At 45.4% G+C, this 17,393-nt stretch overlaps 1 protein-coding gene across 4 annotated transcripts in view; it reads right to left on the bottom strand.

Moving 5' to 3' along the window:
• Positions 1-944: 944 nt before the first annotated feature.
• syne1a (spectrin repeat containing, nuclear envelope 1a) overlaps positions 945-17,393 on the bottom strand; it is a 125,073-nt gene continuing 108,624 nt past the window's right edge. For 2 of the 4 annotated variants that reach the window (XM_086019601.1, XM_086019602.1), the window contains 31 exons: positions 17,185-17,355; positions 16,520-16,653; positions 16,231-16,435; positions 15,450-15,632; positions 14,949-15,095; positions 14,709-14,863; positions 14,480-14,627; positions 14,248-14,342; positions 13,775-14,012; positions 13,121-13,315; positions 12,612-12,737; positions 11,965-12,120; positions 11,315-11,473; positions 11,053-11,219; positions 8,755-8,917; positions 8,384-8,571; positions 8,140-8,290; positions 7,634-7,816; positions 7,415-7,552; positions 7,147-7,338; positions 6,751-7,054; positions 6,321-6,389; positions 5,857-5,990; positions 5,601-5,727; positions 5,207-5,418; positions 4,923-5,129; positions 4,371-4,499; positions 4,045-4,281; positions 3,836-3,943; positions 2,853-2,911; positions 945-1,586 (listed from right to left, as the gene is read on the bottom strand). In XM_086019601.1, coding sequence (XP_085875727.1) covers positions 1,307-1,586; positions 2,853-2,911; positions 3,836-3,943; positions 4,045-4,281; positions 4,371-4,499; positions 4,923-5,129; positions 5,207-5,418; positions 5,601-5,727; positions 5,857-5,990; positions 6,321-6,389; positions 6,751-7,054; positions 7,147-7,338; positions 7,415-7,552; positions 7,634-7,816; positions 8,140-8,290; positions 8,384-8,571; positions 8,755-8,917; positions 11,053-11,219; positions 11,315-11,473; positions 11,965-12,120; positions 12,612-12,737; positions 13,121-13,315; positions 13,775-14,012; positions 14,248-14,342; positions 14,480-14,627; positions 14,709-14,863; positions 14,949-15,095; positions 15,450-15,632; positions 16,231-16,435; positions 16,520-16,653; positions 17,185-17,355 — 5,160 coding nt within the window. In that variant the 3' untranslated portion in view covers positions 945-1,306. Of the gene's footprint in view, positions 1,587-2,852; positions 2,912-3,835; positions 3,944-4,044; positions 4,282-4,370; positions 4,500-4,922; positions 5,130-5,206; positions 5,419-5,600; positions 5,728-5,856; positions 5,991-6,320; positions 6,390-6,750; positions 7,055-7,146; positions 7,339-7,414; positions 7,553-7,633; positions 7,817-8,139; positions 8,291-8,383; positions 8,572-8,754; positions 8,918-11,052; positions 11,220-11,314; positions 11,474-11,964; positions 12,121-12,611; positions 12,738-13,120; positions 13,373-13,774; positions 14,013-14,247; positions 14,343-14,479; positions 14,628-14,708; positions 14,864-14,948; positions 15,096-15,449; positions 15,633-16,230; positions 16,436-16,519; positions 16,654-17,184; positions 17,356-17,393 lie in introns of all 4 variants that reach the window. The other 2 variants (XM_086019600.1, XM_086019599.1) reach the window with 2 other exon arrangements.

Below are 17,393 nucleotides of genomic sequence, written 5' to 3'. Positions count from 1 at the left end.
CATGGCTCGGCTGGTGCATGTCTCTCACCAGAGATTCCACACGCTTGAAAGAAAAAAAAAAAAAGGTCCTAACTCAAGTTAAATACATTTATTGTCCAACCCTACCGTATCCACTTACCACAATATATAGATGGTCTGACTCAGTCCTTGAGAAGGCCACAAGTGTTCTTATTCCTGTAAACACAACTTATTAACATTTCAGTTTTTATTATTTGCAAAGAGTATTCAGTATTAGCAAACTGTACAAACATAAATAACCCTTTTCATATTATTATTATTTTTTTTTACATCACTGTGTTTTGTCCTGTTCGCTCAGGAATAATAATGCCAAGAATAAAAGCATATTATTATTAGCTTCACAACCAGTGATTGTTTGGCTTTGGGGAGTTTCAAGTGCATGCGCGAACACAAATATTTTTTTTAAATACAAATGTAAGCATTTTTTTAGACAAATTGTCATTAAAAGTATTTTTTTAAATCACAATTGCCCCAATTGTTTAAACACTGAACTAAAAAACAAAAACAAAACAGGAATACAAGCCTTGACATTTGGCGGGTACAAGTCAGCCGATTTAGCTCAAACTCAAAAGACTTTTCAGTTTGTCAGTGCAGTACCTTTGAAACAGCCAGTGCTCGGGTGCTTCTTAACAACAATAAAGTTAGTAAGAACAACAACGAAATGAAGTCAGAAAAATTAAATTATAAGTTTAGCACTCAAACAGGACTATCTTTCTAGTCAACTACACGACGTGGCTTAGCATGAATTAAACCGGCTGTGACATCCGGGTGTTCATTCCCGGAAGCGAATGAACTTCCGGGTATTTTTATCCCGGAAGTATCGGATGTGTATTTTATTTTTAACATACAAGTCCATTCGCCCCGTAAACGTCAATAAACTTGATGTGATTGTAGTCACGTTTTTGTTCTTTATATTTCCAAGTGGCTGTTTCCTGTGCTGTTTATTTGTCATTAAAGGTCTAACATGTCTACACACTTATAATCTTCATAGCTGAACATAAATAGCAGCACTGGGAATAGTAGACGACTTTGGCTCCCATTGAGTGTATATAAATAGTGCTTTGTTCCTCCTCGTTGGAAAAAAACGACAACCTTCATAATTATATATATACATTTAACTAAATAAAAAACATTTCATGAAGGTTCATTAGTACGCCTTAAAGGGCCAGTGACATATTTGTCTCACTTCCTGGTCATAATATAATGCTAGTGTAGGGCACAGGGTGAAAAGGGCACATTCACAGGAGTCCTTGGCAAAGCAATGAGCAGGATAAAAAAAAAAAAGCCACTATATGGGCGGAGGTCCATTTGTGTAACGAAGCATGGGGTGGAAGGAGCGGGCAAAGTTGTTGGCGTGGTGACAGCTGTAGTCCTCCTGGCTCATGGGAACCATGCAGGCCAGGGCGATGAGGAGCAAGAGGAGCAGATGAACGGGCAGCGCCGCCCGCAGGACCCTTTGCATGAAGGACGGCTGTTTGGAGGAGGGGGAGGACGGCGACGAGATGCCATCCAAAAGGTCAGAATGGGAGGAAACGCAACCAGCGGCGCCGGTGGGTGACCTCCTGCGGCTGGGAGGGAGGACATGCAGAAAAAGGAGTCAAGCACTCAAGTGTTTGCAAAGCATTGCAGTGGGCAGTAAACTTGTTTCAATGGAGGGATTTCTGCACCAAAATAACATTTTTCTCTTATCTCCCAAATACTTTGGACAGTTCATCTTAGTTAATGACCACCTGAGAGACAACAAGAGCTGCTTTAAACACTCGACTCATTTCATTAAACTACGTGTTTATTATTATTATTATTATACAGTTTGCTGCACTGCATCAAATTGAGAGTTTCTAACATGGTGGTCACCTTATGCAGCTATACTATATTATTTCTTGTACTGACCAGAGTTGAACATAAAAGACACACACATACGTACACATGACCAGTAGACAAAAATCACAAAGAATTCAAGCACAGGCGTCACACACAGAAAAGCCAGTGGGAGGAAGTTGTGTTTTGAGAGTTCAACGTCATGCGTTCTTTTTGTACAGACGCAAGCAGCGGTAACGCTACAAATGCCTGTCTGGATACTTCCTCTTGTCAGTGCCGTGAATCAGAAGGAGGGACGGCGTGTTCCTACTGCTACCATCAGCTCACCCACTCACACACACACGTGCGCGCTGTGACACATGCCTCTGATAGCACAACATATTGTGTCTGCATTACACTATCTTAAACTGTTATGCCAATAGGTGTCAGTACGTGGGTCATATTTAAGGCCTGCTGCCTTTTTTTTAATTAAAGGAGACGTATTCTGGAAAATGGGACTTTTTAATTAAGTACTAAGATTATATGTCTTCTTTAATGCTATTTTTAGACGCAAAAGCTAAGAGGAGTGTGGTTTAAGATGTTAAAATTTGCAGACATTTAAATGAAATTAAAAGGGAGGGGAGTAAGGAAAGAGGAAAGAAAGGTGGGAGTTAGAGGGGAAACTAGACAGCTTATTGCATCACATCCTGCTAAGAATGAGAGGAAACAAAACAAGTGAAAATAGAGGTTGCCATCCAGTGGGCGGGGGGCCGGGGGCACATGGGGACAAGCAGCAAAGTGAAGCAGTGAAAGAAAACATACAAAGGCGAAAAGGGAAGAGCCTGACAGGAGGCTACTCCCCCCATCGCTTATGAGCTGGTCGCATGACCTCCCTCTCGAAAAAGCGGGACACCATGGAACGCCATTTTCCAAAATGATCTAATCATGCCAAGTGTAGCACATTTTTGTCTGGTTGACGTTTTGGGTTCCATCACGGTCCCGTCTTTGTCAAGCTCAAGGAGGAGTGCTCAAGGTACCTGTGGCGCGGGCCGCTCTCGGGGGGTCCGGGCTGGGCCTGACTACTTTTGCCTCGGGGCTGAAGGGCGTAATGAGCAGGGAGGGAGGCGTAAAAAAAGAAAGAAAAGAAATGTTTCAGTCAAGAGGCAAATGAGGACATAAAAAACTCAAAAGAGTAAAGCCAAAAAACATTTCTGCAGAGAAACAATCGTCAACAAAGCAGCAATGTAATAATCCATGATGTGATTGATTGATTGGCAAGAAATCTGGCTTCTCAATTCCTGTTATAGAAATATATCAACATGGTAAAAAAAAGAAAAGCCAGGTTTTCTTGTGCATTTGTTTGCTGTATCAACATGATGAAAGCAGCATCTCGAAAAACAAAACAAGCAGGGAGCTCCACAAGAAAGTATTACAGGAGACACTTTTTTGTTTTAGGACAAAAACAATGGGACTTGATTTTGGATCAAAATGCAAAGAAAATAAAAGTGTTGTCTTGCATGGACGAGGAGTATTATTAGGGCCATACTCAAAAGAAGAAAAAGATTACCATGTCAAAAAAGTCACAATTTTACATTTTCTAAAAAATGTATACAATAAAATTAAAATTATTTGAAGCAGTGACTATGAGTGGGGGTTGTAATCAAGTAGGACGTGAATATTTTTATTAATTTAAAGATACGTCATTTTACTAAAGTAACATTTGTAATAAAAAAGAAGTCACAATTTTACTAAATAAAGTGAGACAAAAAATTTAAATTTACTATATTACTATAAAACTATATTATATAATACAAAAAAAGGTGTTCACGAGGGGAAAAATATATTACAAGCAAAAACTATATATAAAAAGAAAAAGTTTCAAAATGTGACATAATTCCATGAGACTCAAGTACGGTAGCATATTGAATTTGTATCTCGCCCCCCCCCCCTTTTCAGCGTAGCTCTCATACACCCTTGTAATATTGCTTTGCAGATGTCCTAATATTAGAAAGGGCATTACCAATGGTCGGAAACTTTGAATGTCTGACTCTGATGCAGCAGAAAGAAGCGGCGCAGCTGCAGAGACAGCAGCAATATCCGATTCGCCGACAGACAGTGGTGAGAATTCCTGAAAATAAAGAAACAGCACTTCAGCAAGTGCAATGTTTCCATGTGACCGACAATCGGCCGTCATCCACTAGAAAGCGTCGCCATCGCCGTGGTTGCCACCTGTTGCGGACTCTGGCTCTCCAGTCGCTTCTGCAGCCCTTCCAGGTCGGCTTCGACCTCGCGCAGCAGCAGACGCAGCCTGTTCGAGATCACGTGCACCTTCTCCTGCGCCTCCAGGCAATCTCCGCCCGAGGAGCTGTGGAGCGGCTCCGCCGCCGTGCTGACCAGCAGCTGAGCCGACAGCTCCTGGAGGGACGACACCTTCTGTTGGGAGTCCAGCAGCTCGCGCTTGATTTGCTGCGTGATGATGAGGATCAAGTTGAGTCAAAAGGTGTCGGGACTAAAACAGAAGAAAACGACAACAACAATGCGTGTCCTGAAAGTACCGTGAGTGTCCTGTGATGAGCTCGCAGGGCTTGCGAGTCCAGGTTGGCAGGGATGGGAACCACCTCATTCCTCCTGCGGTCGATGTTCTCCAACCACAGCAGCAGACCATGACTCATCTCGTGGAACTCCTGAGGGGAAACATTTTATTGATCCAGTGATACATTATTCTCGAGCACTTGTCCTTTATAAGTGTTTGCCAACCTTTATAGAGCTAAGGCACATATTTTACATCTCTCTACACCTCTCACGACAGGCCACCATATAGCCCCGATTAAAGCTTCCGTTGGCTTGAATATATCCAACCAGGTCTTGCGGGCATTTCCACACGTTTGCAACAATGAGGCACTCTAAAGCAGCCACCCCTGGCAAGTCACGTCTGACATTTTTCCATTTTCCCTTCACTCTTACACCTTCTCTCCCTGCACTGGCCAAAAACGAGGCGCTCTAAAGCGGCCACGCCAGCGGGCTACATGAAGAGACACGTCCAATAATAGATGTTTGATTCCCAGAGTGGTCTGAATGGCTACTGTTTCGCCGTGTTGGTCCAGCACCTGGCACTGCATGAGCGCTCTCTGCAGCTCCTCCCTCCACTCCTCCAGCGAAGTGCCGAGGCGATCCCACTGCGCGTTCATCTCCTTCAGAGCGTCCCGCAGCTCCCACGCCTCCTCCGAGTCGGGCTCCGACTGAAGGAAGCTGGCGCTGCTCAAGTTGACGGACAGGACCTCAGACTTGTGGGTGTCCATCCCCTTCTGTAGCTCCTGAGCATGGGAAAAAAAAAAAAAACAGATTCAGAAAGAAGCGCTCCTGATAGATGTTTGCATTTTTGATCACTAACCCTGAGTTTCCTGATCCTCTGCTGGATGGTGTGGATGTCCGTGCTGAGCTCCAGGCCTCGCAGCTGGCCCAGTTCCGCCTCGCAGCGACCCAGCCACGCCTGCATGGTCTGCAGGTCCGAGATAAGCTGCTGCCACTGCTGCAGGTTCTGCTTTTGCTTGTGCTTGTCACTCAGAGACTGAGCCTGCAGCAGCTCCCAGCGCTCGATCACGCCTGTATGGAAGATGCGTTTTACACCAACTCTGGACTTTCTTATAGGACAAATGATGTACTGTGATACCCTGACTGGTGAGTTTAGTTTGTTACGTGATCAATTAAAGGTGTAACTTTTAAAGTGGGGCATATGGAGGTCAAGGTACAAGTGTGTGTGTGTGTGTTGCAAAAGAGAGACAAACCTGCATTCTGACTGTCAGTGCTGGTCGGGTTGGTGAGTCCGGGCATTTCATCTTCGTCCTCAGTGAGCTCTTCCTCGGCTTTCTTCACGGCGTCGATACTGCCTCGACACTCTCCCATCAGACGCATCTGCATCAGAAATAATGGATTTAAGCACAAACACATAATGCAATGTTCGTTTTTATTTTGTTGAGAATTACTCCACAAATCCACAAAACATGTGCATTAAAATCCATGTAATCAATAGCAGCGACTCACGTAGCCCATGTATGTGGAGTCAGCGTCGGGGCTAGAGCGGCTGGCGGCGTCTTCTCTGACCTGCAGCTGGTACCGTGACGCATCTAGAGCCTGGTCCAGTTGTCTGAGGCTGGCCTCCAGCTGTCCCGGCTCGCCTGAACACAAAACACAAGAGGGTGAAAACATGGAAAAATCCCAAACTGAGCAGCATGTTTTAGTCAGACATGATGCATGCATGTACTGTAGTCTGAAATGTAAAGATCTGACATGAGGCAGGTTAAACATGGTTGTTATGTGTGGGCCTTCAACATGCGAAGGATTCATCTTAACGTGCTGATCGACATTATTGTGGATGGATGAGACATGCAGCTGCCGTGCTGGATCTGAAGGGCTCTTGTTAGAAAAGCACGATTTAGTATGGAGCTGGTGGCGTGCACATCCCTGACACATGCTGCGACATTCCTGATCAGTTCTGCGGTTCCTACCGGAGGACGATTTCAATGTGTTCTCAGTCAGTTTTATATAGGCCTCAGGACTCTCGGGAATAACTACGTCTGAAGAGGAAAAACAAAACATTCCAGTTTTGATGATGTGGGTACAAATATGCTTTTGCAGAAAGTCTTCCCAGAGGAGTAGAAGCTGTTGTAGTTACAAAATAGGGGACACAATCCATATTGTCTCCCATTTTCCCTTACTGTATGCGTGGGCCGGTGTCCCGATGCTTTTGTTTGTCTTGACCTCAGTGCTAGTCATTCATTGTCATTTAAACACAGTTTTATAGAGCTAGATAACTGCCATTAGACCAGATCACTGCTGAATAGTGAAGATGAAAATTTGCCTTGCTTTTGCTGGACAACAGTGACCTCTATTGTCAGACGGTGTAACGACAGAACACAATTAGAAGAAAAGACTAACCTGACAGCACTGTAGTAGCCGTCCTCAGATACTCCTCTTCCTCTTGCCCTCGGCTCCTTCCCCTGTGGTTGCGACCCCCGGGGCTCTCCAGACCCCGGCTCAGGTCGTAATCATGGTCCCACTCCAACGGGATGGAGTCCACGCTGGCCGGAGTGTCCCGGCCCGAGCGTTCCGCCCGAACGAGGGTGGCCGCTCCTGAGGCTGGGCGACTGGAGGTGCGAGGAGGCGTGGAGTCGCACCACTGCAGCTCAGACAGGTCGGCGCCGTCCTCCGTGTCAGAAGCATCCAGCTCGTCGTCCGCCAGCTGGGAGATGAGGATGGAAAAGTACCAAAGTTCACTCCTTACGTTTGTAATTGCTGGTATTTCACCACGTGTGTTCAGTTCAGCGCACTCACAGGTAAACGTGTCAGCTTCTTGTAGTATCTGTTGACGCGTCCAAAGACCTCCTGGTAGTACCTCTGCAGCTCCTCCAGCTCCTCTTCGATCACAGCTGCATCCAGGGGTTCGCTCTTCTCGATCAGAGCGTTGCCCTGCCTGAACACCAGCTCGATCTTGCCCATTTTCAAGTGGATCTCCTGCTGGAATGCCTGAAGCAAACGCAAACACTTGAGCATCAACGCCGCGGGAGAAGCCACGGACGATTGGAATCGTGTGCAGGACCACCTTGAGTTGTTTAATCTTGGCCTGTACGTCGCACTCGGAGAAGTGCTCAATGTTGGTGAGCTGTAGATCCATTTCGGTCAGCCACACCAGGATGCTGTCTCGGGCCGTCTCAAACTCCTCCCGCTGGTTGATGAAGTGCTGCGGGGACACGGGCAGACTTTGTTAAACTCAAGTAGCGAAAAAAATACGGTTGTTGGTTAGTGTGCGTGCAGTCGTTACCTTGAGGCGGCGTAAGATGGCGGCCACCCTCTTCTGCAGGTTGTCCCATCTCCCGTTGCCATCATGCACCATCTCCCTGAGACGGCAGGACACGTCAGTGCGGTTCTCACGGGCCAGGCGGCGGTACTGCTTGTTGATCAGCTCCAGCTGGGTCAAGCACTCCTGTACTTGCCGTTGGAAAGCCTGCACACAAACATTGTTTTTTTAAAAAAAAAGATCTGCATAAATAGGTATTTTATGTTTTTGTGCTTCAGAGCCAAAGCTCAGCCACAAACATGACAGAAGGCAGCGGGCCAAGTCAGGCATTTAGCACCAATGTGCACGTGCACTGTGAGGGACTGCCGCAGCTGAGCGGACCAGCTCCGACGAGTTGGTGTAACATGACCCTGTAATGTTTCCTCTATCCTGGAGTGGGCTTCAAAATGTTTTACTGACCTCAATACCAAGCACCCTGCCCACCTATTTTCCGATTTGCACTTTTAACAAGATCATGCAAATAAGCCTACCTCAAACTTCTTGAGTTCCTCTTTGGCAACAGTGTAGAGGACTCCAGAAGAGTTAGGCATAGCCGCTGTTCTCTCCGAAGTCTTCAACCACTCCTCAAAGCGGGAGTAATCATCCAAAAACTTCTGCCATAACCTCCAAGTCTCCTCAATCCTACACAGAAAAGGCCCAGAATTGCACTGATTAGCTTTAACAACAACAGCATCGCTAATGCACATTATGATTTCTGTCATTCAAGACACCGACTTGAGCCTCCTCTCCATGGACATGGCGCAGATGTTCCTCCAGCGTCGGTCCAGGCCCCGGGTGGCCTGCTGGATGGAATCTGTCTCGGTCTCGGTGGAGCAGGCGTCGCAGTCGTGAAGCAGCACCTCGCACAGGTTCAACACGGACGCCACGCCAGTGCTGTGCCTCTCAATGTCTTTCTGCAGCTCCTGAACAAATATTGTTGATATGCTGTTTTTGTACAGCTGAAATTTCAAGTTTCGGTTTGTACTGTATATCATGATATGATTTGCCGATGCGCTGAAGTTGTCGGAACAGCAAAGTAGTTTTGACACGTATATAGAGTGAAACTAATATCAAGACTTCTGGTACACCATTATTTTTGGTCTTGCCTGCTGCTGGTTAAGCTTCCTGTGGATCTCCCGCTCGTCACACGTGTCATAGACAATGGGTCTGGATAACTCCGACTCGATGTGAGCCAGCCACGAGCGCAGGCTGCTCATGTTTTTCTCCAACTGCTGCACGGCCACCAGAGTCTCCCGCAACTTCTTCAACCTGACAGAAGGACGATATATAGTAATACACTATGTGACAAATTAAAAGGAATCTTATTTGATTGTATTTGAGATGAAATACATGTGCAGTGTGTTTTAATAAGTTTAAAGGTATTTAATGAATGTGGTAAATGAATTTTTTCCACATATTGCGGGAAGGTCTGGTACATATGACAAGTGGGGTTCATTGTGCGGCACAAAATGCTTGGCACTGCAATCCACAATGTGCGAAACTATCAACCTATCGTGAACGCATGACACCTCACCCCACAAAGCAATGTGACCTCGCGCCAAAAACCACTTGATGCAAATAAAGTTGAAGGTGACATTATCAAATATGTCACGTCACACAAGGCCTTCACTTGCCACTTAGCACTTTTTGTTCTCAACCTAAATTTTTACGCAACTGGTACTGACCTGTGCAGTATTTTTGTTTTTGCACTGCAATTAGTTGACTAACAGTACGAATTCTTGTCATTCCTGATTATCTCCTTGTTCAGTTTAACCTAGAAACACACTAAAACCCCTCCTATCGTCGGTAATACAATCTCGCTAATTGTTCTAGAAAGGCAATATTGCACTAAATAAAGGTTTTACATGCAGCCATGCAAAATACAAAGGGCAACAGCCCCACAACTCCTATCCCTGATCCTTAGCTCAAATCTAAACCGTGGCTCATCATTTAATCAATCTGGTTAAAATACACAGCAAACAACACTGCAGAAAAGCTCGTGGGGGTTGCCCTGCCTGGTGACATCGCAGTCGCAGTGTGGCAGATCCTCGCCCGGGCTGTCTGCCATCTTCTCCGTCCCTAAGTCCAAAACCATGGGGGTGCAAGATTCCCAGTTTAGCAAGGAAGCGTTGCTCCTCGTCTGAGTGCAAACCTCCTTCTCTTTCGTCTCCGTGTGTGTGGGGGACTTTCTCCCACAGAGAGTGTGTGTGGTAAAGAGGTCGGGTTGGGTGGGGGCAGCTGGTGTTGTGTAGTGTGGCACAAGTGTGACTTATCAACTGTTGTGTTCCAAGGTTAAAAAAAAGAAGTGTAAAAAAAAAAAAAAAAGAAGTGTGTGTTGAGGGGAGTGGGGGGGGTGGAGTGACAAGTACTGCTGTTTCTAAATGTGGATTTACAGTCAGAGGCATGTGCTAAAGAGGCGGACAGAAACATATACATCAAACCAACACAAGTAGAGAAGCCATGCATAATGATGGCAGTCCAAAGTACGGAAAATTGGTATGCACTAAACAGTTGCACTAGCAAATGGCACTGGGAAGAGATTGCAGTAATTGCTTCAAAGTTAATATCGCCGTGATGCGTCACTAGAGTGAAGGAGACGACAATGAGAGCGCAGCTGTCTGCGTGAGGTCAGAGTGTCCTTCCCCCGATTCCCTCCAGAGGACAACAGTCGCGCCGGATGGCGGCGATGGAAAACGGGGGCGGGATTCCAGGGTTGCACTTGATAAAAACGTCTGAATCTTAGTTGCACGTGGTTAAAAGTCGGCAAAGATAAGATAGATTTGAGATCCTGTGTTGAAAGTCCCTTCAAATGAACTGTAAAGCTCTAGTCCATCTCAAGTGCTACAACAAAATAATATAAAACACTATTACTGCTTTATTTTATTACAATACTGTTGAGTGCATTTTTTTTTTTAAATGAGAAAACAGTAGACAAATTTGTTTTTTTTGGGGGGGGCTGGACCAGATTACATGTATTTCCCATTCATTTCAGTGGCGAGAGATAATTTGTGATACAAATGTGTTCACAGAACAAATTAAACTCTTATCTAAAGGCCATTGTAGGTTTGGGGTAATAACTTCTCTAATGGTTTACTTTCCAGCATTTTTTTAAACTTAAAGATTTTATTCATTTGTCGATTTCTTGGACAAATATTTCATTTATTCAACATTAGATATGGATTTTTATTTAAGTGTTTGATTTTATATTTTATTATGATTATTTAATGTTTTTGATCACCAAAATCATTTTATTTGTAATTATTATTATGTTATACAATGATAGTCATTATTTGTATCTATTGTATATACGGTAATATCACTTGCACATACAAGATACGTGTATATTGATAGGCCTATTTGATCACATTATATTTTTTATCATAGTAACTGTGGGTTTCACCCACCTGGCTGCAATGAGGTCGAGGAGGTGTGTCCAGCGCTCGCTGACTTTATTGAGTTTGTGTTGTATGTCGGCAGCTTTGCTGTCTTGGCTGGCCCGGGCCAAGCGCTGTCCCATGAGCTGCAGCTGCTGCTTGTTCTCTTGAGCCACGCTGATTTCTTCCTGGTAGTCCTGGTGGAGAGTAAACAGCAAGTTAACACAGGAGGACGAGGAGGAGGATGCTAATGTTTATGTACCGGTACATGAAGGGCGTGCGCCGGGATCACCTTGCGCAACTTTTCGATCATCTCCTCAATGCTGATGTCTCCATTTTGAGAGACTTTGCTCTCCATCTGCGTGAGCCACTCGCACAGCTCCTTGTTCTTCTCATTGAACACGGCCCACTCGTTCAACTTCTCGCTTACCTGCTGCCTGCGCAGGGAAACCTGACAACGCAAACACAGAAAGACACAATGCAAAGAATCAATGCACAAGACGTGCAATCAGATGGGGAGAAAGATTTGGAATTGTAGTTGCAAGATGGATTGGTATGTAAAACCTGGGCATCCTCCAGTGGTTTGTATTTAAATCTACAGTAAAAGTAGTTCAACTAAACAATTTGGTTCCAATAATAAAGTCACTTCAAATTAAACTGCCTACTGACTGACATGACAAAAACATGTCAAAACTGAAATTTAAATTAATTTTGAAATTTTAATTCATTTAAGACATAAAAATATAGAATTTAAATATTTTTATAGCAATCAATTTAATTTAGTTTAAAAAAATGTACATCATATATTTTCAAATAATAATCCATTTCATTTAGAATTTCAAAAAAATGTATAGTAAAAAATAGAAAGGTTGCTAAAACAGAGGTAAATTAAAAAACAAAAAAACCCAAAGAAAATGACTTATTAGATCATTCTAACTGTACCTGGTGGCACACTTCCTCCCACTGGCGTTGGAGAAGCTGGAGGCGCTCCTGGAGTAGCGTGATGTCATCACTGCCAACCACGCCCACCAAGGCATCCCTCAGGAGGAATAAGGAAGTGTGGTCATCGCTCCAGCCCTCCACACTGTTCTCCAGCTCCTGCGTGCACATGAAATGATGTTTATGAGAAAAAGAAGCCCACCTTTTGCCTTCACTGACAAAGTCTGTCTGATATCAGCACTCAGTTACGAGACAAACGTGCTACGTCGCATCGTATAATCACAGAAGCGTCATCACCTTGCATCCCCTCCGCTTCCTCCGTCACTGTGATACACAAATATATAAATGTATGCATCCACACACCCCCACTGGCTTTCTGCACATGCTCCCTCCTCCTGGGCTCTTTTTCACCCTGCCCCCTCTTCCTCTCCTTCTCTCTGCGCTCCTCCCCCGACAGGCGGAGGACGTGTGAGGCATAAAATATGAACACACACATCCTGGAATTATCCCCCACAACCGTTAATAACTGTGATGTGATGGGTCTGCTACAGTAAAACGAGCAATAACCTCCTTGTTATCCACTAGAAAAAAAAAAGGGATGATTTTGCCGCATGAGTATTAATAACAATGGGATTACGCAGCATCTTCACCTTGCATCTCATCTGCTCGGCGTGCAGCTCGTCGTGATGTTCGGGCAGCGGCGCCGACAGCTTCCTCTTGAAGGCCCTCAGCTTCTCCAGCGAGGCGTCGATGCCTTCCTCGCATCGCTCCCAATTCTACGCGCCAAACAGCACATAAAAGCAAAGATGAGAGTGCAGAACAGTTGCAGCGGGAAGGGAATGCTGCGCTCCAATGGGCGTGGGCTATTTTTAGAGCGTGGATAGCTCGGGGGTATCTGAGGATGAAACGGGATCATATTTGGCAAGGAATGTCGCAGCCAAGTAGAAGACAGTCATCAGACATAACGCTAGCTATACTGTCCAGTAATTCGAGGATTATTAGATTGATCCCTTAATATTGCTTTTTCTCATTACAATTTCGTTTCCCATAATATCTGAGATTATTGTCATTTTATTTCTAGCGCCTTTCTAATTTGGTATAAGAAGAGTGCGTGGGCAAAAAGACAACAGGTCAATTTGCTGTTCCGCAACTTCCTGACCTTGATCAGAGCATGCAGTTCCTTCCTCTGCTGGTCCAGGCGATGGTGCGCGTGCCTCCACCTCTCCTGAATCTCCATTAGCTCCGTCTGCAAAGTGGACTCGGCCCGGTCGTCGGCCGACAGCAGTAGGCTCCTGCCGGCCTCCACCGTCACAATGTAGCCTCCCTGCTGCCTCTTGAGTACACGCTCGCGTAGCTGCAGGAGCCGGGACAGGGAGAGTGGACCGAGGGGGTAGAGGTTAACTAAGGGAGTCTACGGTCGGTTAGAGATGGGGTGGAGGTTTGGCAGTCAGAGGGTTAGACTTCAACAAGACACCAGCTTACTGCCTGTAAATGTTAAGTGTGGAATATGACAGCGCTTTTATCTTACTATCTTTGTAGGGCATACTCACACTAAACATAAAATAAGGAGAATTACATGTTGAGTATTTAATCAGAACACACAACGGTCTTATGAAAGATTATGAGCTTCATGCTAACTAAATGTAAAATGCATAGATAGGCTAACAAAACTAGCATTAATGTTGCGGTAAACTTTTAAACAACTTAAATTTGAATTTCAATAAATATATTCGTCCAATGAATTATCATGATGCACAAACTTACGTTACGTTAAGTACGCCCGTTTAAAAAGCTTCGTGTTAGCAATGCATACTTGTGTCTGATCCAGCAGGTTCCTGGCCTGCTGCAGAGCAACAGGTTCTCCTCCGGGGTGATGCGCATCCAGCTCGCGCGACACATCCTGGAGCCAGCGCAGCAGTTTTTCGAACATCTCGTGGTAGCTGTGCCACTGATGGAGCAGACTGTCGATGATGCCCCTGCGCTGCTGGGCGCGCCTCACCACGCCCTGCCACTGATTGGCCAGCAAGGCCAGATTCACACTGAAGTCATCTCTGTTGGGGGATTAACACCGTAAAGTACATTATTATGGTTATTATGATGAATTTGATAAAAGTCTAATTATATTCTGTTCACCAAAGCTGTGGCACTTATATATCAATAGATTATAATTATACTCAGGAGTTAATTTAAGGTGCTATATATATTTAAGCTTTTATTATTATTATTATTATTATTATTGTTGTTACAATTTCAGATTTGATGTCATGGGGCTTTGTGTCTATTTACCCATCATCCACTTGTCCTTGGTCTAGCATATTATGCCCATCGCTGATAATGGAGTAAAGAATCTGCTGTTGGCTGAACATCTCAGCCTGGAACAACTGAAAACAAACACAGTATATTGAGATTCCTGCCTCCTTTCATTTATGAAGTGTACACTGGACCTACTCTTGGCCAGCCGGGTGTAATAACACAATTTTGACATTTAGCAGACACAGAAATTCAGTGCGTCTCTGACCTCGTGCTCTTGCTGCTGCTCCAGTAGACTCTGGTAGTTGCCTGTTATCTCGGCGGCCAGTTTGTGCTCCGCCTGAGATAGGAAGTCCATCCAGGCTTCACACTTCTGCAGGAATGTCTGGTGCAGGAGCAGCGCCGCCTGCAGTTTACTGGAGTCACAACAGTGTTATGTATTCGTACCGGAGGAGAGCATAAAAGGACGAGAGATGTCTATGAGCAGAGAGGCGTACCTGAACCTCTCGCTGAGGAGAGCAGAGTGAGACGCCCACGATCTGTTCAGACTCTGCAGACGCTTCAAGTCACCATCGCTGACCGGCAGTCTGTACATGAGCACGTTGATACGCTCCAAGTCAGGAGACAGACTGCTCAGCTTGGACAGGGGAGCCTGCGAACGACAGCGCTTTGCTCACTCGCATCCCTAATGAGGATAAGCGGACTAGAAAATGGATGGATAGAGGCGTATGCCCTACCTTCAGTTCGTCCATCCGTGTTTGAATGTCACTCGGCGCCGGCGAGCCGAGCTGCTCGGACTCCTTCAAGACTTGCGCGGCCTCAGCGTCCGTTTGAATGAGCGCGTCCAACTGGTCCCTGAAGCCCTCGCAGGCACGACTTCCACACTAGTCAACGATAAACAACCATCAGAACTGTAGACATAAATACATAGACGCCTCATTGAGCGGGTTGGCCCATTGTTGCAAAACGTTAGTGCGTCCACCATATTGAATGTGACAGAGCTGTCCCGGGCACTATTGTAAGCATTATAAATGGACTGAATTTAAAAGACACAATCTTGTTATTATAGATTTTAACTTTGGGGGAAAATAGTTGCACGTCAAACTCATTTTAAACAGGGCTGTCTTTTCCTGTGTTCAAATGCAAGCCCATTTTAATCGCTCCCTGATCCAAACATGTTTTCCACAAAGCTTAGGAGATTGGAGATCCCAAAGAGGCCCCAAGTCCTCGCTGCGTACCTGCAGTGCCTCCTGCTGCCTGTGTAGGGAGTGTGGCAGCGCCAACAAGCGATGCATCAGCGACATATGGTCCGAATGCAGGGCCGCAAACGAGTAGGCGTCCACTCGGCTCCTCAGCTGTTCTCCCAAAGTTTGCAGCTGCTGCAGGGAATGTTGCACGGATTCCTGCTCACCAAGACACTCCTGTAAAACCGATAACATCAATGAAAGTCAAGCAATTGTCTTTTTAGGATTAGACAGGTAAACATCATCACTATTGTTGTGATTACTGGGTATTAGTTATATTTTCACCTTATTTTGTTTGTGGTTGCTTTTGTGCATGTGTGTGTGTGTTTTTGTACCGGTTACTATGTGGAGGGTTGGAGTATGAGCAGAAATGCTGTTTTGAATAAATAGCATAAAATTTAGCAAATACACACTGAAACAAACAAGGTACTGCCAAAAACAGTGCTTTCAGGAACTCCGTGTTTTCTTTTTTTAATTCCGAATTCTGAAAGGAGTATTAAGGCAAGAGAGAAAAATCCCAAGCAAGGACCCACAACCCCATCAGGACACTGGTTGACCCCTGTTGTGTAAATCAGCGGCCTGTCTCTCTCTCTATTCTCTAAAGGCTTTTGTTGGACTGGACTGTGACTCTACATTCAAGCACACTGAGAGGGGAGGGTGTAATTTAGTACTCTGTAGAGGGGCCTTGTAATAAATCAGTAGAGTGAGCGACATCAGTTTTGCCTGACTTCCCAGTGACCCAACAGTGCAGCCTCCTTGTACGCTCTGCACTCACGTCATAGTCCTTCATCCAGGCGCTGCTCTCCTCTTCTGTGATGTCCCTGTTGGTGGCGCTCTTGAGCAGGCGGTCGGCGCGTTCCTCCTGCCTCTCCAATGCTTTCACACAAGTGCCGAATAATTCTGTGTATCGCTGCCACAGCCCCAGCAAGGCCTTACTGCTCCTCAGCTGTTCTGAGATCTGCTCTAATAGATCGTTCCATCTGACAAAATGATGTCAACATTTTGGATTTCACCTGCAATTGGGATTCTTTTTTTTTACTTTTATTTTATTTTTTTTGCATTACCTCAGGTTGACATCCCGCTGGGCTCTGTTGAGTGTTTCTGCCACACACGGGTGGCATTCGGTGAGGAGCTGTTGGGTTACAGAGCCAAACTTGAGTAAACTGCTCTCCTGCTTGTCCATCTCCTCTTGCAGGTTCTGGGTGGCAGATAAAAACAAATCTAGTTAACACTCAAAGACACACTTGGGACATTTTGCAAAAATTGCTAGATGATATACTGTAGTATATGTTTAAAAATGGAGAAGCTACACAATAGGTACGTTAGGATTAAGATTTGGAGTCATGTCATCTTCCAAACCGCTTATCCTATATAGGGTCGCGGGGAGTTGCTGGAGCCTATCCCAGCCGTCAATGGGCGAAGGCAGACTACACCCCGAACTGGTCGCCAGCCAGTCGCAGGGCACACATAGACACTGTCACTGAGCGGGAATCGATCCCACGCTGCCCGCACACAACTCAGGCGTGTGTACCACTACACTATCAGCGGACTAAGATTTGGAGTACTACAATTCAATTTCAATTTTTTTTTCACATTTGTCCACCAGATGGCTCTACTTTTTTCCCATTCCAAGCATGCAGCAAAATTTCACATAATTTAGCTTGTACCACTTCCTTACACAGATCCAATTAGTCTGAATTAGGTGTGTGCCAGATTGTGCAGCACTCACCTCCAGACTCTCCACCTGCTGCTGCACAGCCTCCAGGGAGCCACTTACGAGGGGCAGCCGTGACACACAGTACCTGCCCTCCATCAGGTACCCATCTATCTCTTCTGCGACACGCCTGTATAAGGTCCATTCTTCCAACACCGAACGCAGGCTCACCTTCATCTGACTTATCTGTGACAGCAACACTTGATTATAGCCCAGAAAGACAA

Source organism: Filicampus tigris, chromosome 20, assembly GCF_054856515.1.
Source record: "Filicampus tigris isolate MCC_2025a chromosome 20, RoL_Ftig_1.0, whole genome shotgun sequence".
Classification (NCBI taxonomy): Eukaryota; Metazoa; Chordata; class Actinopteri; order Syngnathiformes; family Syngnathidae; genus Filicampus; species Filicampus tigris.
Note: the sequence above shows the minus strand (reverse complement) of the source record. Positions and strands in the feature narration are given on the sequence as shown.